At 37.1% G+C, this 16798-nt stretch overlaps 2 protein-coding genes across 3 annotated transcripts; one reads left to right on the top strand and one right to left on the bottom strand.

Moving 5' to 3' along the window:
- Positions 1-3854: 3854 nt before the first annotated feature.
- LOC111611041 (cell surface A33 antigen-like) lies at positions 3855-9218 on the bottom strand. Its single transcript, XM_023346657.1, has 5 exons — positions 8652-9218; positions 5850-6191; positions 5654-5749; positions 4730-4801; positions 3855-4332 (listed from the first exon to the last, which is right to left on the bottom strand). Exons 1-5 carry the CDS (start codon positions 8722-8724, stop codon positions 4169-4171), a joined length of 747 nt encoding a protein of 248 aa, XP_023202425.1. The 5' UTR covers positions 8725-9218; the 3' UTR covers positions 3855-4168.
- Positions 8421-16268, top strand: LOC111611038. Of its 2 annotated transcripts, XM_023346652.1 has the most exons (10): positions 8421-8507; positions 8626-8710; positions 9933-10068; positions 10739-10774; positions 10910-11179; positions 11367-11513; positions 11654-11756; positions 13518-13616; positions 15411-15476; positions 15573-16268. In XM_023346652.1, the coding sequence occupies exons 3-10, from the start codon at positions 10038-10040 to the stop codon at positions 15595-15597; spliced, it is 777 nt and encodes a 258-aa protein (XP_023202420.1). In that variant the 5' UTR covers positions 8421-8507; positions 8626-8710; positions 9933-10037; the 3' UTR covers positions 15598-16268. The 2 variants fall into 2 exon arrangements, with proteins under 2 accessions (XP_023202420.1, XP_023202421.1); XM_023346653.1 differs by having other exon boundaries at positions 8437-8710.
- The last annotated feature ends 530 nt before the right edge of the window (positions 16269-16798 follow it).

The following is a 16798-nucleotide window of genomic DNA, read 5'->3' as shown; positions in this document are numbered from 1 at the left end:
AGGGACGTGGCCACCAATGGGTAGACTCCGCGGGGTCTCGAGGATCTTAGGTAATCTGACCTGGTTCGTAGAAGTTTGAAGAAACTCAGGGCTTCACGGAACGACAACCTAGGAAAGGCAGCACAAAAGGAGGTTACTCGGAGAACAGGTGGTCGGAGGTGAGCTACAATGATATTACCATCACAGGCTAACACTCTGGCACTGGAGTGTCGGCGGCTCCGTCCTGATAAACCCCTCCAAACAATGGTAAGTGGCAGCAGGTGTGCAGCTCCAGGTTCACGCCCTCCAGAAGGTCCCAGGATGCCCCCTGGTGGAGAAACTAGAGACCCCCCAACCAGCCTTCCCCAGATCCTAACACTAATCTTAATTAATCTCAGCAGTTCTCTATTTATTGCTGCACTAAGGTTCACATGCCTTACTTATGAATATAAATTCTAATATATAAACATTTTGAAGAAATATAAGGTCCACTTAAGATGGATACAACTTAAATCATAAAGATAAATATTGCTAACGCCAGTAAGCTAAAATTAATATAGTAATTCAACTACATTGATTTAACAGTTGGTCATTGTTGTCATTGCTTTGAAATTCAGGCTGAAATGTCTGAACAACAACCGTATTAAATATTTCAGATTTTGTTTCAGGCTAAATAAGGATTTTGTTGTTATGAAGCTTTTATTTTTATGGCTTCATTTCCTATTAAACAGTATACACAATGTTTATAGAGCTTATTGATTTAAATTGGGAATAAGTATATAAATTTGAAATGATATAAAAGTATTGCAGCCATGTTTCACATTCGGCTCTTTTATTATGTTCTCTGTTACCATCAGTTTTCATGGCTTCAGTTTATTTCATATGGAAACTTCAGTTTCACTCCTTAAAATGTTAAGCAGGTTTATTAAGGAAATGTGTTGAATTTGTTCCTCTTTAAAATGTTTCACCTTCCCAGTTTAGAAGATATTAACCTTCTTGAACATTTTAAATGATTCCACAGAGTTAATCAGAATATTAAGTGTCTTCATCAGAAGAAAGCAGCTGGAATAGGACAGATTCTCAGCTTCTGGAAAAAACAGAACTGAAAGCAGAAACAATTAGTACTTTGATTAGACAAAGCATGTAATGAAAAGCTGGTCCTGTTTTTACTCTGTTAAAGTCCTAACAGAACAGAGTCAGCCTGTTCTAATGAGGCTGAATCTGTTTACCTGTGAGAATCACAATTTGAAATGAAACATCTGGTTTTCCATAATGTGTTTTCCTGACGGTTCAGACTGATGTCAGAGATAAACTTATTTGTTATCCACAGTTTTAGTTACAGAAACAAATTGATAACAAAACCCATGATATTTTAACATTGGTGTAAAATTTCAGGTCCTTTACATAAGTTTAAATAAAGATACAGAGAGATTTAACAGAGAGAGTTGCCTTGCAGCAAGAAGGTTCTGGGTTCGATTCCCGGCCCTGGGTCTTTCTGCACGGTGGGTTCTCTCTGGGTACTCCGGCTTCCTCCCACAGTCCAAAACCTGTCCAGGGTGAGAGGCGGTCAGCAGCAACCCTCCTGACCCCATTAGGGACAAGGCTGAACAGAAAATGGATGGATACAGAGAGAGAAAGATTAACTAACCTTTAGTCTGGCGTTAAATGCTGCAAATAAAACAACCTACTGTAGAGTTCAATCAAATTCATAAGTTTCATAACTAACCTTGTCAGGTTCACCTGAGCTTCTATTTAAATGATCAGAACCTTTTTTTCCTGAACTTTTAAAGGAACGGTATCTGTCTCCTGGCTAGCAGTGAATTATTAATTCTAATGAATTATTTTGTCATGGGAGAATTTATTATCTTCATTATTTGACAGAACTGCTAGTTTAGCTTATAAACTAGTTAGACAAGCAACTTTTGTCAACCTTTGAACTAGAATTGAGGACATTTGCTTTTTAATGGGAATAAAAATAACATTTACTCCCAATTTTAAGTTTGGTTAAATTGATTCATTTTCTTCTCAAGTTATTATTTTTATGTATTTATTTTGATCAGTTAAATGGCTCAAATTTAGCATTAATTTATCACCTTTTAGATCTTCCTGGTGGACCGTCCCAAGCCCGGGTTGCATGATGGTTCTGGTTCTGCTGATCTTTTCATCCATGGTTGTTGCCAGCCGGTGTGGAGACCATGTCCTGTGCTCAGCCGCTGCTGTTGCTGGTCTGAGCGTCGTTTGTTGCTTCAAATCGTTTTATTTTAGTTAAATCCCATTTACTGTCAATTTTGATGAATTGAACTTGTAGCTTGTTTGTATTGATTCTTGTGTTGAAGTTATCAGAGGTAACCAATAACCAGACAATTACATCATCATATTAACCATAGATTGAAAAGGAATAGTTATTATATTTCAAAGATTTATTTTCTTACAATCCTGTTTAAAATATATTATTCATAACCTATTACTGTTGCTATGACTGCACTGGTTCACTGTAACAAAACCAATTAATGCTAATAATGAACAGCCAAACTCCTAACAGAATATTCTCCTCCATTGATTCATTTCTGTGTAAACAGTCATTTCTTACTGCAGCTGTTTTAAATGGTTGGAAATGTGTTTGCAGGAAAAATCTAATCTGATCATTTCAATTATAGTTACAGTAAGAAAACATATTTTTTCAAACTTTGGCACATTGGAACATAAGAAGCAAGTATCTGTTTATATACATTTTTATTTTATGATAATTTTATATCCTAAATAAACTCAATAAAAAGTTTCTGATTAAACAGTCTGTGAAAAATAAAACTCTGTTTATGTAAGACAATTAAACTGCATAAAGGACAGAACCCAAACAATTACTACAATCATTTACTTTATAAACTGAACTCTAGAGAATCAGGGCCACCACAGATAAAAGAATAAAACTTTCTACATGCAGGAGAAAATTTGACCCAAACAAAATAAAACAAAACTTCTAACAAGCAAAAAACATGGAATATTCATAGAAGTAAAAAGAATATTTAGATGTAAAGCTGAATAAATTGGCCAGAAAACAAACTAAAGAATTTACAACATTAAAATTTAAATAATTTCTTGTAAAGTTAAGAAGTTGCATGAAAAAAGCAAATTATAAAGTCAGACATTTGCGACAGAAATATCAGAAGAGATTTAAGTGGTGAATTAGTGAGACGAGTGTTTGGATATTTTCATCCTGGTTCATTTCCTGCATCAGAACTTTTTCCGGGTCCAGTTTCACCAGAACGGCTTCAGCTGAATCCAGAATCCAGTCAGATGCTGGGAAGTTGCAACATATTTCTGCATCAGGCCTGCAGCTGCAATATTCATGACAATATTTAAATGTTTTCTTCTGAATACAGTGAACCCTCGTTTTTCACGGGTTTGGGTTCCAAAAAGAACCCGATCGGCGAAATCAACGAAGTAGTTACCTTTATTTTTTACAATTATTATGCAGCATAATTAAATATTCTACATTGAAACCAAAGAACAAAACCTGTTTTCAGGCTTAAGCATTTTTTAAACAAATAGAACAATTTCTTACAAATAATTACAGTAAAATAATCATTTTAATCATCAATAGAAGTTCAGTAGGACAAATTGTGACTCGTATTTCTCTGATCCTCTGACTGTGACTCTGCAGCCTGACTCTGCTCTCTGGTGGCTTTTGGTGCAGGTGAGTTTTTTCGAGAGAAGAACGTCGTTATTATCGGTAGCTGTTGTTGCTCTTTTTTCTTCTGGGCAAAAAGATTTGCCAAACTGTATGTTTAAATACCGTAACGTTATTGGCACACGGGTAGAGAAGAAGCGCTAGACTGTTTAGCCAATCAGGACGCAGAACAGAACAATGCAGTGTGGGAAAAAAAGAAGAAAAAACTACACAAAAACGTCCGCGAAGCAGCGAGGGTTCACTGTACATCAAATTATTTTTGAGATGTTTCTGCTGAAAATCTCCTTCTGTGTGATCTAACTTGTGTTTCTTTTAACCCACATTGATCTCAGTATTTACATTAACAGGAACCACTGCAGGTTGAGTTTCAGTCAGATCACTGGACGGTGAGTTTCAGTCAGATCACTGGACGGTGAGTTTCAGTCAGATCACTGGACGATGAGTTTCAGTCAGATCACTGGACGATGAGTTTCAGTCAGATCACTGGACGGTGAGTTTCAGTCAGATCACTGGACGGTGAGTTTCAGGTTGTTTCTTCTTCCACAGAGTTAAAGAAATAAACGCAGAAACAACCAGAGAGAAGAGGAAGAGAGAAACAATCAGTCCAGGAACCGTTCTGCTCTGGTTCTTCTTCTCTCCATCCTGGTTCTGTTGAACGAACTGAACTGTAAAACAGAAACAGGAAATTTTGGAAACAAAATCCTTTTTTATTTTTGTAGATTTTTCTGGATAAAACGTCTCCAACATTTTCTCCTGGTTTGATAACCAGGATCATTAAATCCGACTGATTCTCAGTATTTACTGACCAATGATATAAACTCTGTGTTAGAATATCAACAGCATCCTAATGTAATAATATTAATATTAATATCACATTAATGTCTAATGATCTGTTTCTAGTTCAGCTTCTAACCTGCTGAATGATCTGGAGTCACACCAGGAATAAAGACATTCAGATATTTGATGCAGAAGCAAGTCAGAAATAAAAGCCAAATATTAATTTAAAGTATGAAAATATGATTAAATGTGAAATATTTTCATTTTTTAACAGTAACTCCAGACCTTTTAATGCTTCAGCTAGCTGCACCTCCCCAACAAGGCTTCCTCCATATTTGGTCACTTCAGCTTCACTTCCTGCAGACAAGAAGCAAACAGGTGAGTTTTAGAAACAGACAGGTTGCTTAGCAACAGCTGGGTTCATGACAAGACAGGTGGAAAAACTCAGACATGACTTGAAACCGTTTATCTTAGCAGGTAGGTGAAGTAAATTCAAACGTTAAATTAGTAATCAGCTGTTGATGAAAAATCAATCAATTCATCAATTATCTATTAATGGATCAGAATTTCCCTCCATTATTCCATCGTTCTGATGACAGAAAGTCTCAAACCATCCAGGATCATAACAGAACCATCATAACAGAACCATCACATCAGAACCATCATAACAGAACCATCACATCAGAACCATCATAACAGAACCATCATAACAGAACCATCACATCAGAACCATCATAACAGAACCATCACAACAGAACCATCACAACAGAACCATCATAACAGAACCATCATAACAGAACCATCACATCAGAACCATCACATCAGAACCATCATAACAGAACCATCACATCAGAACCATCGTTCAGTTTTGTTCTTCATTAAATAACTTCCAGTGAATTTAGAGGGTGAAGAAATGAAGCTGGTCTCTGAACCCAAAGAGAAAAAGTTCTGACTGAACATTTGGTTCCTCTTGTCTTTATCTGATTAATGATCAGTTTTAAATCAAAACTGATCAGTTTTAAATCAAAACTGATCAGTTTTGATTTGATCTGCCATCAGTTTGGATTTCAAGGTTTAATGTGAACAATCTGCTGGAGATGAAGGAGGAAAAATGGAAACAAAGACAAAACAAATAACATTTAATTAAATCTTAAATGAAGCAGATCTAATGAGAATCTCTAAACCCAACAGGAAGAGGAGAGGCGGTACCAGCTGTAGGGTCAGAGGTCAACAGCTCCTGACTTCCTCCCTCCTCCTCTGATCCGGTCCGGGTTTTCTGGTCTCCTGTGAGTTTCTCAAAGCGAGCTGCAGAACAGAACCAGGAATTAGTCTGACCCGACTGGAGATCATCATCTGATCTGAGGTCCAGAACCAGGAAGCTGCTGGTTCTGATCCAGACTCTCACCTGAAGGAGGGGGCGGAGCTACAACCAGGTGGACGGAGCTAATTAGTTGCTTCCTGCGGTTCTTTCCGGTCTGAACGACCCGACACTCGTACGTCCCGTTGTCATCAGTCGTCCCGTCCACCAGAACCAGAGACACGTCTCTGTTCTCCAGGTCCTTCAGTCCGACCCGGTTCTGATAGGACGGATGCTGGTTAAACGGGTCGATCTGCTCGTCCCGAAACAGGAGAACGTAATCTGAGCCCAGATCGGTTCTGCTCCACTCCACCACCAGAACCGGGTCTCTGCTGGTCAGGCGGCACGGCAGAGCGACCGTCTGTCCATGTTCAGCTCGGATCGTCGGATCTGAGGAGAAAAACAAAAATATGAAAAATATGAAAAACATGAAAAATATGACGCTTTTTAACGTGATGACATCATCATCTGTCCAATAAAACCCGGTTACCGCCCATCAGGGAGGCGGCTGGTTCTGATCCGGTTTAAAGCTTCTGTCATCAATTAACACTTCAACACCAAACATGTCACTTGATCAATTGATTTATTAATAATATATTGATAAAATAATCAGTTTTGTTTTATTGCTGATGATATATTAATATTAAAACTTTATAAATTGCTTTTAAAGCATCATGCAACGTTGCTTTTATGATTAAAATGGATGTTTTTGATTTTTAAATGATACATAAAACATGGAAAACAAGGCGACGAGTTAAAATGATTTATTTTGTAAAAAGAAACATTTAAAATAAAAATCAGAATTTTCTCATAATTGTTTCTGTTTTCAGGCTTTATGAGGCTGATGGTTATTTCAGATTTTCATAACATGTTTTGACTTATTATAGTTATAATAATTAAATCTTTATTTATTTGTGAATACAAATTAATTTCCATCTCTAATCCTCAGGAGGCCAAGTGGAAAAACTAGGAATGATTTTCATCCAGTATGCAGGTTATGAATATTATCTGAACAAAAATGGCCGTCATATAAAGTTAAAAAATTACATTTATATTAAAGTCAAACTGAAGGAATCTGAAGTTTCCCCTGAAATATTTCATCATGTTTAGTTAAATAAATAAATATAAAAACTAAATTATTCACATGCTGCAACTTAATCTGTTAATGTTTCATGTTTCTCTTGACTGAAAGAAAAATTAATTATTATGCTGAAGATTAGAGTCGACAAAAATATCATTACTTGGATTTGGTTAATAAATGCTAAAATTGGTATTTTTATTGAATTAATGATCATTTTCTGTTCTTTTCTCATCCTTTGAAAGATAAATACATCAGAATCAAGATTCTTGATTAAAGGAAAATAAAAAGAGAAATTTTAAATCAGCCATGTTGTTTATATTTTATACGCAGCTCTGCAGGGAACATGAGGAAAAACGTTATTCTGAGTTCCCTCACAATAATCTACTGATCAGTTATGCAGCATAATTAAATACTGTAAGCCTTTCTTACGGTGGCTGCTGTACTTTCTGCTTTAATATAAGATTATTTAAGGTTTTTCCATGAATGTTAATATCTCCTTGTGAAATATCTGAAGTTTTATATATTTTTTCTTTAGTATAAAAAGGCACCACAAACCTGTGATATAAACAGAAACTTCTGTAAGTAGGAAAGAAATAAAAATACATTTGAACTATATTTCTGAGTTATTATTGTTGGTAATAAATCATCTGACAGTTTTGATTGAGTCTCTGTTGTTCTAGTCTGAATGGTTTAAAGAGCTGCTTCAGTTTCATCTCAACCTTAACAAACATAAACATGCAGGAAATAAAAAAATCGATTTTCAATCAGTTTTTGCACCAAAGACTTAATAATAATAAAAACATTTTATTATTATAAAACAAACTAATGATGGTAAAAAGCAGCACTGGATTAACTCTGGAATCTCATCTGTCTGTTAATCAATCAACTCCAGATCATTTCTTTGTTCTGTCACAATTATTGATTTATTCCAATTTGATTATCAGGCTCCAAACTTTACAAGGACTGACCGCCCCGCTCACCGCTTCCTCAGACACACAAAACCAGTGACCTTCAATTCATACCTGATGACGTCACGTTGACACACCTGAGTGTCAAAGCCTCCTGCTCCTGTCATATCAATAATTACTTATTTCATTCATATTGTTCTTACAGAGCCTCAGTGAAAACTTGTTTATTATTATTAACTGTTTGGTGCAAAAAACTGATTGAAAATCGATTTATTATTTCCTGCATGTTTATGTCTGAGCGGCACTGAAAGCCCTTTAAACCATTCAGACTAGAATCAAAACAATCAAAACTGTCAGATGATTTATTACCCGCGATAATAACTCAGAAATAATCCATATTAGGATGTATTTTTATTTCTTTCCTACTTACAGAAGTTTCTGTTCATATCACAGGTTTGTTGTGCCTTTTTATACTAAAGAAAAATATAAAACTTCAGATATTTCACAAAGAGATATTAACATTTATGTAAAAACCTCACATAACTTTATATTAAAGCATAAAGTACAGCAGCCACCGTAACAAAGACTTATAGTATTTAATTATGGCCCATAACTGATCAGTAGATCATTGCGGGGATCTCTCTAGAGGCCTCGGTCATTTTAACTTTCCTGCTAAATGAAACTGAAGCTGCTGCACAAAGATCCGACAACAAACAGGTTTTAGTTTAATGCAGTCGGTTTAAAGTTAAATCTCATTTCATATTTTTTCTGTTTCTGTATTTTCTCCGTTTCTGAGTGTAAAAACAGGTTGTAATGTTTTGCTCCTGATCCTCAGCTTGTTTACCTGCAGCAGTCACTCACCTGCGGAGACAAAGACAGGAGGTCTGGCAGAGAGCAGAGAGAGTCCGCAGAGCAACCAGGTAACTGCGGACATTTCCTAACACCTGGAATCCAGACAAACACCAGAACCAGAACCAGAACCGAGTAAAGAGATAAAAACAAAAACTGATGTTCAACTGCTAAACAGGAAGCGATGAAACTGCAGGTGTGGCATCTGGAATAACAAGTCTACAATTTAAAAATGAATGTTATGCCGACATCCTGTCACCAGAGGGCGCTGTTACATAAAATGAAAGATGAGGTCATTTTATTTCTGTCACATTTTCAGCGTGGTCAGCTGGTTGTTGAGCCTCAGGACTTCCTGTCCTTCATGTTTTCAGGTTTTAACACACCAGTGAGCTTTATGGGTCAGGACTGATGAACTCTGAGGTTTGGTCAGAATCAGATTCCTTACTCCGAACCTCAGCTCCAGCCTCCTGCTAGAATAACAACATAAACTCCTGAAATACTTTCTGGCTTTCAGATATGAATTATTGAACCAAAATCATTTTCCTCCCCTCTGGAGCTCCAGGGAAAAATCTGACCAGAGGTTTTAGTTTTAGTCTCTAAGGTCAGCAGCTTCCTGTTGCCTTATAATTAAATGGGTCATTAGCTGGATTCTGTGGAATTCTGGGTAATGTAGTCCTGCTGCAGCAGAGGAACATCTCAGACATGCATGGGGTCAGAGGTCATGGGGTGTCAGTGTGTTTCATGAGAGTTCAAAAACAAAAACAGCTCAGAGGAGTCCAGCTCTGGTTCTGACTGATGCTGCAGGTTCTGGTTCTGGTTCAGCCTGGTTCTCTGGTCCAGAGGAACGTGAAGCTGATCAGTTGAGTCCAGTAGTTTGATTTTATCTCAGACCTCACCTTCCCTCAGGTGAAGCAGTCCTGTCCTGCTCAGGCTCTCACCTGTAGCCCCGCCCACTCACAGCTCCGGCCAGTTGAAAAACGGTGTGACTGTGACATCACTTGTTAACTGGCAGAGTTCAGCTGAGGCTGCTGATTAAATGTTGATGCATTATATTATATTTCTGTGAGAAAAGCCATTTTTCTCATTTCTCTCTGTAAAACCTGGACTGGATCAAAGTTAGGACTGGACTGAATTTAATTGTTTCTTAGTAAAAACTGAATTGGATTTGTGTGAAAACTGGACTGAACCCTGTGAAGATACTTGATTACTGTCCATGATGAAAGTCCTCATTGTTTGTTGTTTTTATGTGTTTTTATTTATGCTTTTGTTTTTTTGCTGCTGTGACACATTTAGGTGATAAATGTGGGTTGAACAGAACATCAGCACAGGAAGAGGGCGGGCTCAGACTTCACTTAGTTTCTAAAAAAACGTCAAACTGCTCAATGAGTCAGAGCTGCAATGACGGAAACATCGTTTCACTGTCTGACCTGTAAGTAGAGAATCTCTGTTTTTATTTCATTTATCCTGAAACTGAAGAAAAGAAGAAACTCTAGTTAAAATGAGACAACAGGAAACAGCCACACATTTAAATGTCTATTATCTTTGTCACTTTGACAAGGTGCAACAAAATAAAAGGTGCTATCGACTCAGAAAAACTTAACAACAATTTAAAACTATACAATTGAGCTCTAAGTGAATCATTTAGAAAAAGGAACTGTTCGTGTTCATCCTCCATGGGAGGCGGAGAGACGTCTGGACTGGAAACATAATCATGACAATAAACATCATGTTGTATTTTCCATAAAGCAAAATAAGTGAAGCCTGTTTGGAGAAGTGGACACAGTAAATGGGTCTCTGGTCAGTAGTTTTGTAAAAACTGCCACTAGGATCATTTCATGTCTGAAAACTGGAAATCAGTTTTCTGCTTTTGGAAAAACAGGAAATGTGACAATCAGAACAAACAGACTATTTCTATCACACAAAGATAGAAATATGCAATAAATCAAAACAGAATAAAGAATAAAATACAGTAAAGGCACAACTATAACAAACTCTTTTAAATGTGCATCTCTATTTGACCATAAACAAACCTTCTACATTTAGTGACAATAAAAAGCTCATTGTTATTTATAAGATCTGATCCATGTTTTATTTTGCAGTCTTGACCTACTTGCAGGTTTGTCCAACCATTCAAGGTTAGTGAAGCTTTTTAGAAAGAACATTTTATGATTAGTTGGTCAACAGGTTTGGCTCCTTCAGCAGCTCTTTGATTTATAAAAACAAAACTACAATAATTTGTAAAACCACTTTTTGTTGTTGTTCATCACCAGCTGCTCTGACTGTGAGTCCCAGCAGATCTCAGTTCTTTAGAGGAGAATCAGTGACTCTGATCTGTGAGGATGAAAACAGACCTGATGGATGGACTGTGAGGAGAAACACGACCAGAGGAACCAGGAACCGATGTGGAGAAGGATGGGGGAAATTAAATGGTTCTACCTGTAACATGAACTACCTCCTCCCAGAGGATACTGGTCTGTACTGGTGTGAGTCCATGTCTGGATCCTCCAGCAGCAGCAGCAGCATCCAGCTCTCTGTCTCTGGTAAGATCAGACTGTGGAGTTAGTGTTGCTGAAGCTGTGTGGAAATGGATGAAATGCTGTAGTTTGTCTCTGTGTTGAGGTGGATCAGTGATCCTGCAGAGTCCTGTCCTCCCTGTGATGGAGGGAGATGACGTCACTCTGAGCTGCACAGTAAGGAAATGGGATTCAAATTATTTTTCTGTTTCAGAGGAACCCTCCATCCCTTCTACCCAAACTCCCCTTGCTGCCCAGGCCTCCTCCTCTCTTCTTCTCTACGTGTTGTTGCCTCTTGCGTCTCTGTTTGTTCTGATTATCTTCGTTTTTCTGGGACGGCGTTTTTGCAACAAGTCAAGAGGTGAGCCTCACTGGTTTTCCAGTCCACATCTCTTTCACCGTCATTATAAAAATACTTCATTTACATCCAGTATTTTAAAAATGTTCCAGTATTTTAATGTTTCCCTACTGTGGTCTCATCCTGGTTTCGTCTGATTTCAGATCAGAAAGAACTGATGAGCGACGGCAGCGAGACCTGCGACCACGTCACAACATCCGGTCATCATGAGGAGAACCAGAGGAGAAAAGGTTCTGATGGAACCAGGTTCAACACAACTTCACTGTTCTCACCTGGAAAACAGGTTTCAGTTCTGTTCTGCTAACACAGGCAGAAACAGTCACTGCAGTTCAGTCACACAGTTTAAAACCAGGTCATTATTTAAATGAGTTTAAAGTTGTTTCTGTTTATTGATGGACTCGGTTCTGATGGACTCGGTTCTGATGGACTCGGTTCTGATGGGCTCTGTTCTGATGGGCTGGGTTCTGATGGGCTCGGTTCTGATGAGCTCGGTTCTGATGGGCTCGGTTCTGATGAGCTCGGTTCTGATGGGCTCTGTTCTGATGAGCTCGGTTCTGATGGGCTCGGTTCTGATGGGCTCAGTTCTGATGGGCTCGGTTCTGATGTGCTCGGTTCTGATGAGCTCAGTTCTGATGGGCTCGGTTCTGATGAGCTCGGTTCTGATGGGCTCGGTTCTGATGAGCTCGGTTCTGATGGGCTCGGTTCTGATGGGCTCGGTTCTGAAGGGCTCGGTTCTGATGTGCTCGGTTCTGATGGGCTCGGTTCTGATGGGCTCGGTTCTGATGGACTCGGTTCTGATGGACTCGGTTCTGATGGGCTGGGTTCTGATGGACTCGGTTCTGATGGACTCGGTTCTGATGAGCTCGGTTCTGATGGGCTGGGTTCTGATGGGCTGGGTTCTGATGGACTCGGTTCTGATGGACTCGGTTCTGATGAGCTCAGTTCTGATGGGCTGGGTTCTGATGGACTCGGTTCTGTTGGGCTCGGTTCTGATGCTTTTTGCCTCAGTGGAAAATGAAGTGAAGTGGATCTCTGTGGTTTCCTGTTGAACCACAAACAATGAAACAGGAAATGTTGTCAGAAGCTTCATGTATTTTAAGTTGAGTTTTAAAATGATTGTTGCATAAATGTTTTTATACAATATTATTTCCTCCTTAATGAACAATGAAAGCAGCAGGGCAGCACTTTCTGTTTATTGAATTTATTTAACTTTTCTTTAACTGGCTGAGTTATTAAGAACAAACTCTTATTGACAATAATAGCTATTTACCATGAATATGTCATAATGTTGCTGTGTTTGCAATATTTATCTAATCTTAGGAGTGTTTTAACTGTAACTTTGTGTTTGCTGCTAAAACTGGTTTCCAGTAAGAAAAATCCAAACATTGTGTCTGATTTAATGTAGCTTTAGTAAAATTATAATCTCTAACTGGAGAGTAGTAGGAAAAAGCGTCAGAGAGAGGAGCTCAGTTTGTCCTCCAGCAGCCAGATCCAGAAAACTCAGGATTACTTAAACCAGACTAACTGAGAGGTTGATGAGAAAAGAACCAGCTTCACTTTCTGCAGTCATTTCATTTGATTAAATCCAGAATAATGAAGAAAATGTTTTTCATTAGTTAACTATCTTCACATTTCAGCGTTTGATACGTTCACCAGATATTTGGCAGAATTTCCCTTTAAGCCGTCTGACTTGGTTCATCATCAGGTTTGTTGTGATTTTGTTCCTGTTTCTCCTGAATGACCCAATAAAACTGGATCAGGTTCCTTCACATTTTTCCTCTCAAATCATTTCAGCACTAAGATGAAATGTTGACTTAAGCAACTTTATCACTAATTTGGGGACTTTGTCCATTAAAAGTCTTATTTTTCTCTGACCTTCATCTTCCAGTTTGATGTCTTCAGATGTTGCTTTAATATTTTCACATGTTTTTTAAATCCTGACTGATCTGAGAGTTTTGCTCTGACTGAATGTGAGCATCTCGTTTGTTCTGTGTTTTTATTTCACAGACAGAGATTCAGCTGCAGTCGACTCAACAGTGAGACAACAAGACAGCAGTTATGGAGAAATATTCATCAAACATATGCAGCACAAGTCAGACACAACAGGTACAGCCTCCATGTTGAGCTGCAGCCTGAGGAAATCAGATGGATGTGATGTTTGGGTTCAGCTCCACTGCATCGCGCCGTAAAACCTGAACTCTCTCAGCTCTGGCTGCCACTTTATGCACTTACTGAATCTACAAATACCTGGATTACAACTCATAATAATGACAACAATCAGGCTCTTCTGGACAGAGAGAATAGAAAAAGAAGTGGTCAGTTTGTCCTCCAGCAGCAGATCTACAGATAAAACTCAGTCTGACTGGTTCAGGTTATCAGTTTTATTGTAAAGGAAAGTTTTAATCCTAGTCTAGGAAGTAGACAGGATGTCTGACTCTCAGATTAAAGCTGCAGCCTGATTCTATTCTCAATACTTTGTGGAAAACTAAATGCTGCTGTAACTCATATTAACTCAAGATTCTTCAAAGAGTTACTAAAGTTGAGCAAAGTATAAAAAGTATTTCTAAAAATAAATCCAGCTGCTCATCATCCGACCCAGAAGGACCAGCTGTCCAAAAAAACTAATTTCCTGCCAGAAACACAGAAATGAAAGATTCAAAAATAAAAAATGAAACTGAAAGTAAGAGAAATAATCCAACGAGCTGCTACCCTGAGATACACAACTCTAGAAACTGAAAAAGAAAATTCCAGAAACTGATCAACTAATAGATAACTGATCAACTAATAGATAACTGATAAACTAATAGATAACTGATAAACTAATAGATAACTAATAAACTAATAGATAACTAATAAACTAATAGATAACTGATAGATAACTAATAGATAACTAATAGATAACGAATAAACTAATAGATAACTAATAAACTAATAGATAACTAATAGATAACTAATAAACTAATAGATAACTAATAAACTAATAGATAACTAATAAACTAATAGATAACTGATAAACTAATAGATAACTAATAAACTAATAGATAACTAATAAACTAATAGATAACTGATAGATAACTAATAGATAACTAATAGATAACTAATAAACTAATAGATAACTAATAAACTAATAGATAACTAATAGATAACTAATAGATAACGAATAAACTAATAGATAACTAATAAACTAATAGATAACTAATAGATAACTAATAAACTAATAGATAACTAATAAACTAATAGATAACTAATAAACTAATAGATAACTAATAGATAACTAATAGATAACTAATAAACTAATAGATAACTAATAGATAACTAATAGATAACTAATAGATAACTAATAAACTAATAGATAACTAATAGATAACAATAGATAACTAATAGATAACTAATCAATAACTAATAGATAACTAATAGATAACTAATAGATAACAATAGATAACTAATAGATAACTAATCAATAACTAATAGATAACTAATAGATAACTAATAGATGTGATGTTTTCTCTGAATGACGTCATTTTCCCTCTCAGACTCTGGAGATGCATTTTAATGAAGATGATTTGATTTGATGTGATTTGGTGAATAACTGTGAGCTTCATCATGATGATGATGATGATGATGTGACTGAAACTGATGAACTTTCTCTGTAACAACATAATATGAACTTTGACACCATGAATATTTTTATTTATGATGGTTGTTCTGACTGGAGGATGTAGAAAGTTTCTCATGTGTCACTGAATGTTGATAAAATCAGATTAATTTCACCTCAGAATGACATAAAGGGAACAAAGCTGCAGTTTTCTGATGAATCTTCTTCCTCCGGTTCATGAACATCATGCTGGTTTTTCCTACATTCTGTCTGTGGTGATTCATTTTCTGCATTGTGATTTTCAGAGAGCGACTCAGCTGTGATTTATTCAGCTGTCAGAACAGAACAATAATCAGAGAAAACAGAAACAGGTGAAGGAACTGCTGCTTTTATGATTTACTGCATGTTGATACAAAACGAGTTTTATTAAAGTAAAATATGTTAATTTGATCCTGAATCTGTTTCAGAGCCACATCATCTCCTCCTCACTGAGAAAATCTGCTGAAGTTCTGCTGCAGAAGTTAGATTCTTCCTCTTGCCTTCAGCAAGCCGTAGATCTCAGGAGCCAAATCATCATCATCACCTGAAATGATGAAGAAGCGTCTGCTGCACGTCTTCCAGCTCACTGACAAACACAGAGACGTTTGTCCTGCTGGCTGGAGGCCTGAGAGACACAATCATCCCGACGTGGAGAAGAAGAAGAAGAAGAAGAGCAAAGCAGGAAATCCCAAGATCTTCTGTCAGCAGATTGTTCTTGGTTCTGGATTGGAGGTTTCCCTGTGAAAGACTACAGATCTGATCCACTAGAACAAACTGATCTGCTTCCTCTTCAGGTTTTATCCTTCTCTGTTCAGGCTGCAGTTGATGGAAAACCTCTTAGTTTCACTGAAACTACTTTAGTTTTACTCATTTTTTTTGTTTTTCAGAAAAGTGATATTTTTCCTTTGCTGTCATTTGCTACCATCTCTATTAAAACTGTGGAGAAAAATAAAAAGTTAAGATTCTTTATGAGAAACTGAGAATGTTTCCAGCTGCAGTACCAGAGTCAGCCAGCAGGGCGCACACCATGACTCTCCAATAGTTTCTGTTTGTTTCTGAGCTTTTTGTTATAATCTGGCTGATTGTGGAAGAATTAAACACATTAAATAAAATAAAGATAATACTTTGTTTATTTCAATCCCATCAAGCAGCAGGTTTATTGATGGATTATTGATCCTCTGGTTGATCAGACATGATGCCTTTAACTCACTGATGGTTGATGGTGAAAACATGAAGGACTCTTAAAGCTGCAGCTGGAGCTCAGAGGAAACCAACTGGATCTAAACCAGTCAAATCCTCCAGTCTGATCCAGGCAGAGTCACTGGGAGAACTGGAGTCCAGACCCACTGGGACTGGTCAGATATCAATGATTCATCATCAATTTATGGGTTTTATGTAAATCAGACAGAAATTAAACAACATGAGAGTTACAGCAAAACTTTCAGCTTCAATCAGTTTAAACTGAACCAGGAAATCATCTGGGTTTTTGTTTCCTTTGCTTTTCAGAATAAAGTTAAAATCATGAGAATAATTTTAAACTTTGATTTTATGAATAAAGATGATAAAAAAGGAGAAAAACTTCTGGATCATTTGAGTTATTTTATTTCAAAGATATTTTTAGACAAAATAACAGAAACAACCTGAAGGTTCTGCT

Source organism: Xiphophorus maculatus, chromosome 14 (assembly GCF_002775205.1).
Source record: "Xiphophorus maculatus strain JP 163 A chromosome 14, X_maculatus-5.0-male, whole genome shotgun sequence".
Lineage (NCBI taxonomy): Eukaryota > Metazoa > Chordata > Actinopteri > Cyprinodontiformes > Poeciliidae > Xiphophorus > Xiphophorus maculatus.
This window is presented reverse-complemented; position numbering and strand designations above follow the sequence as displayed.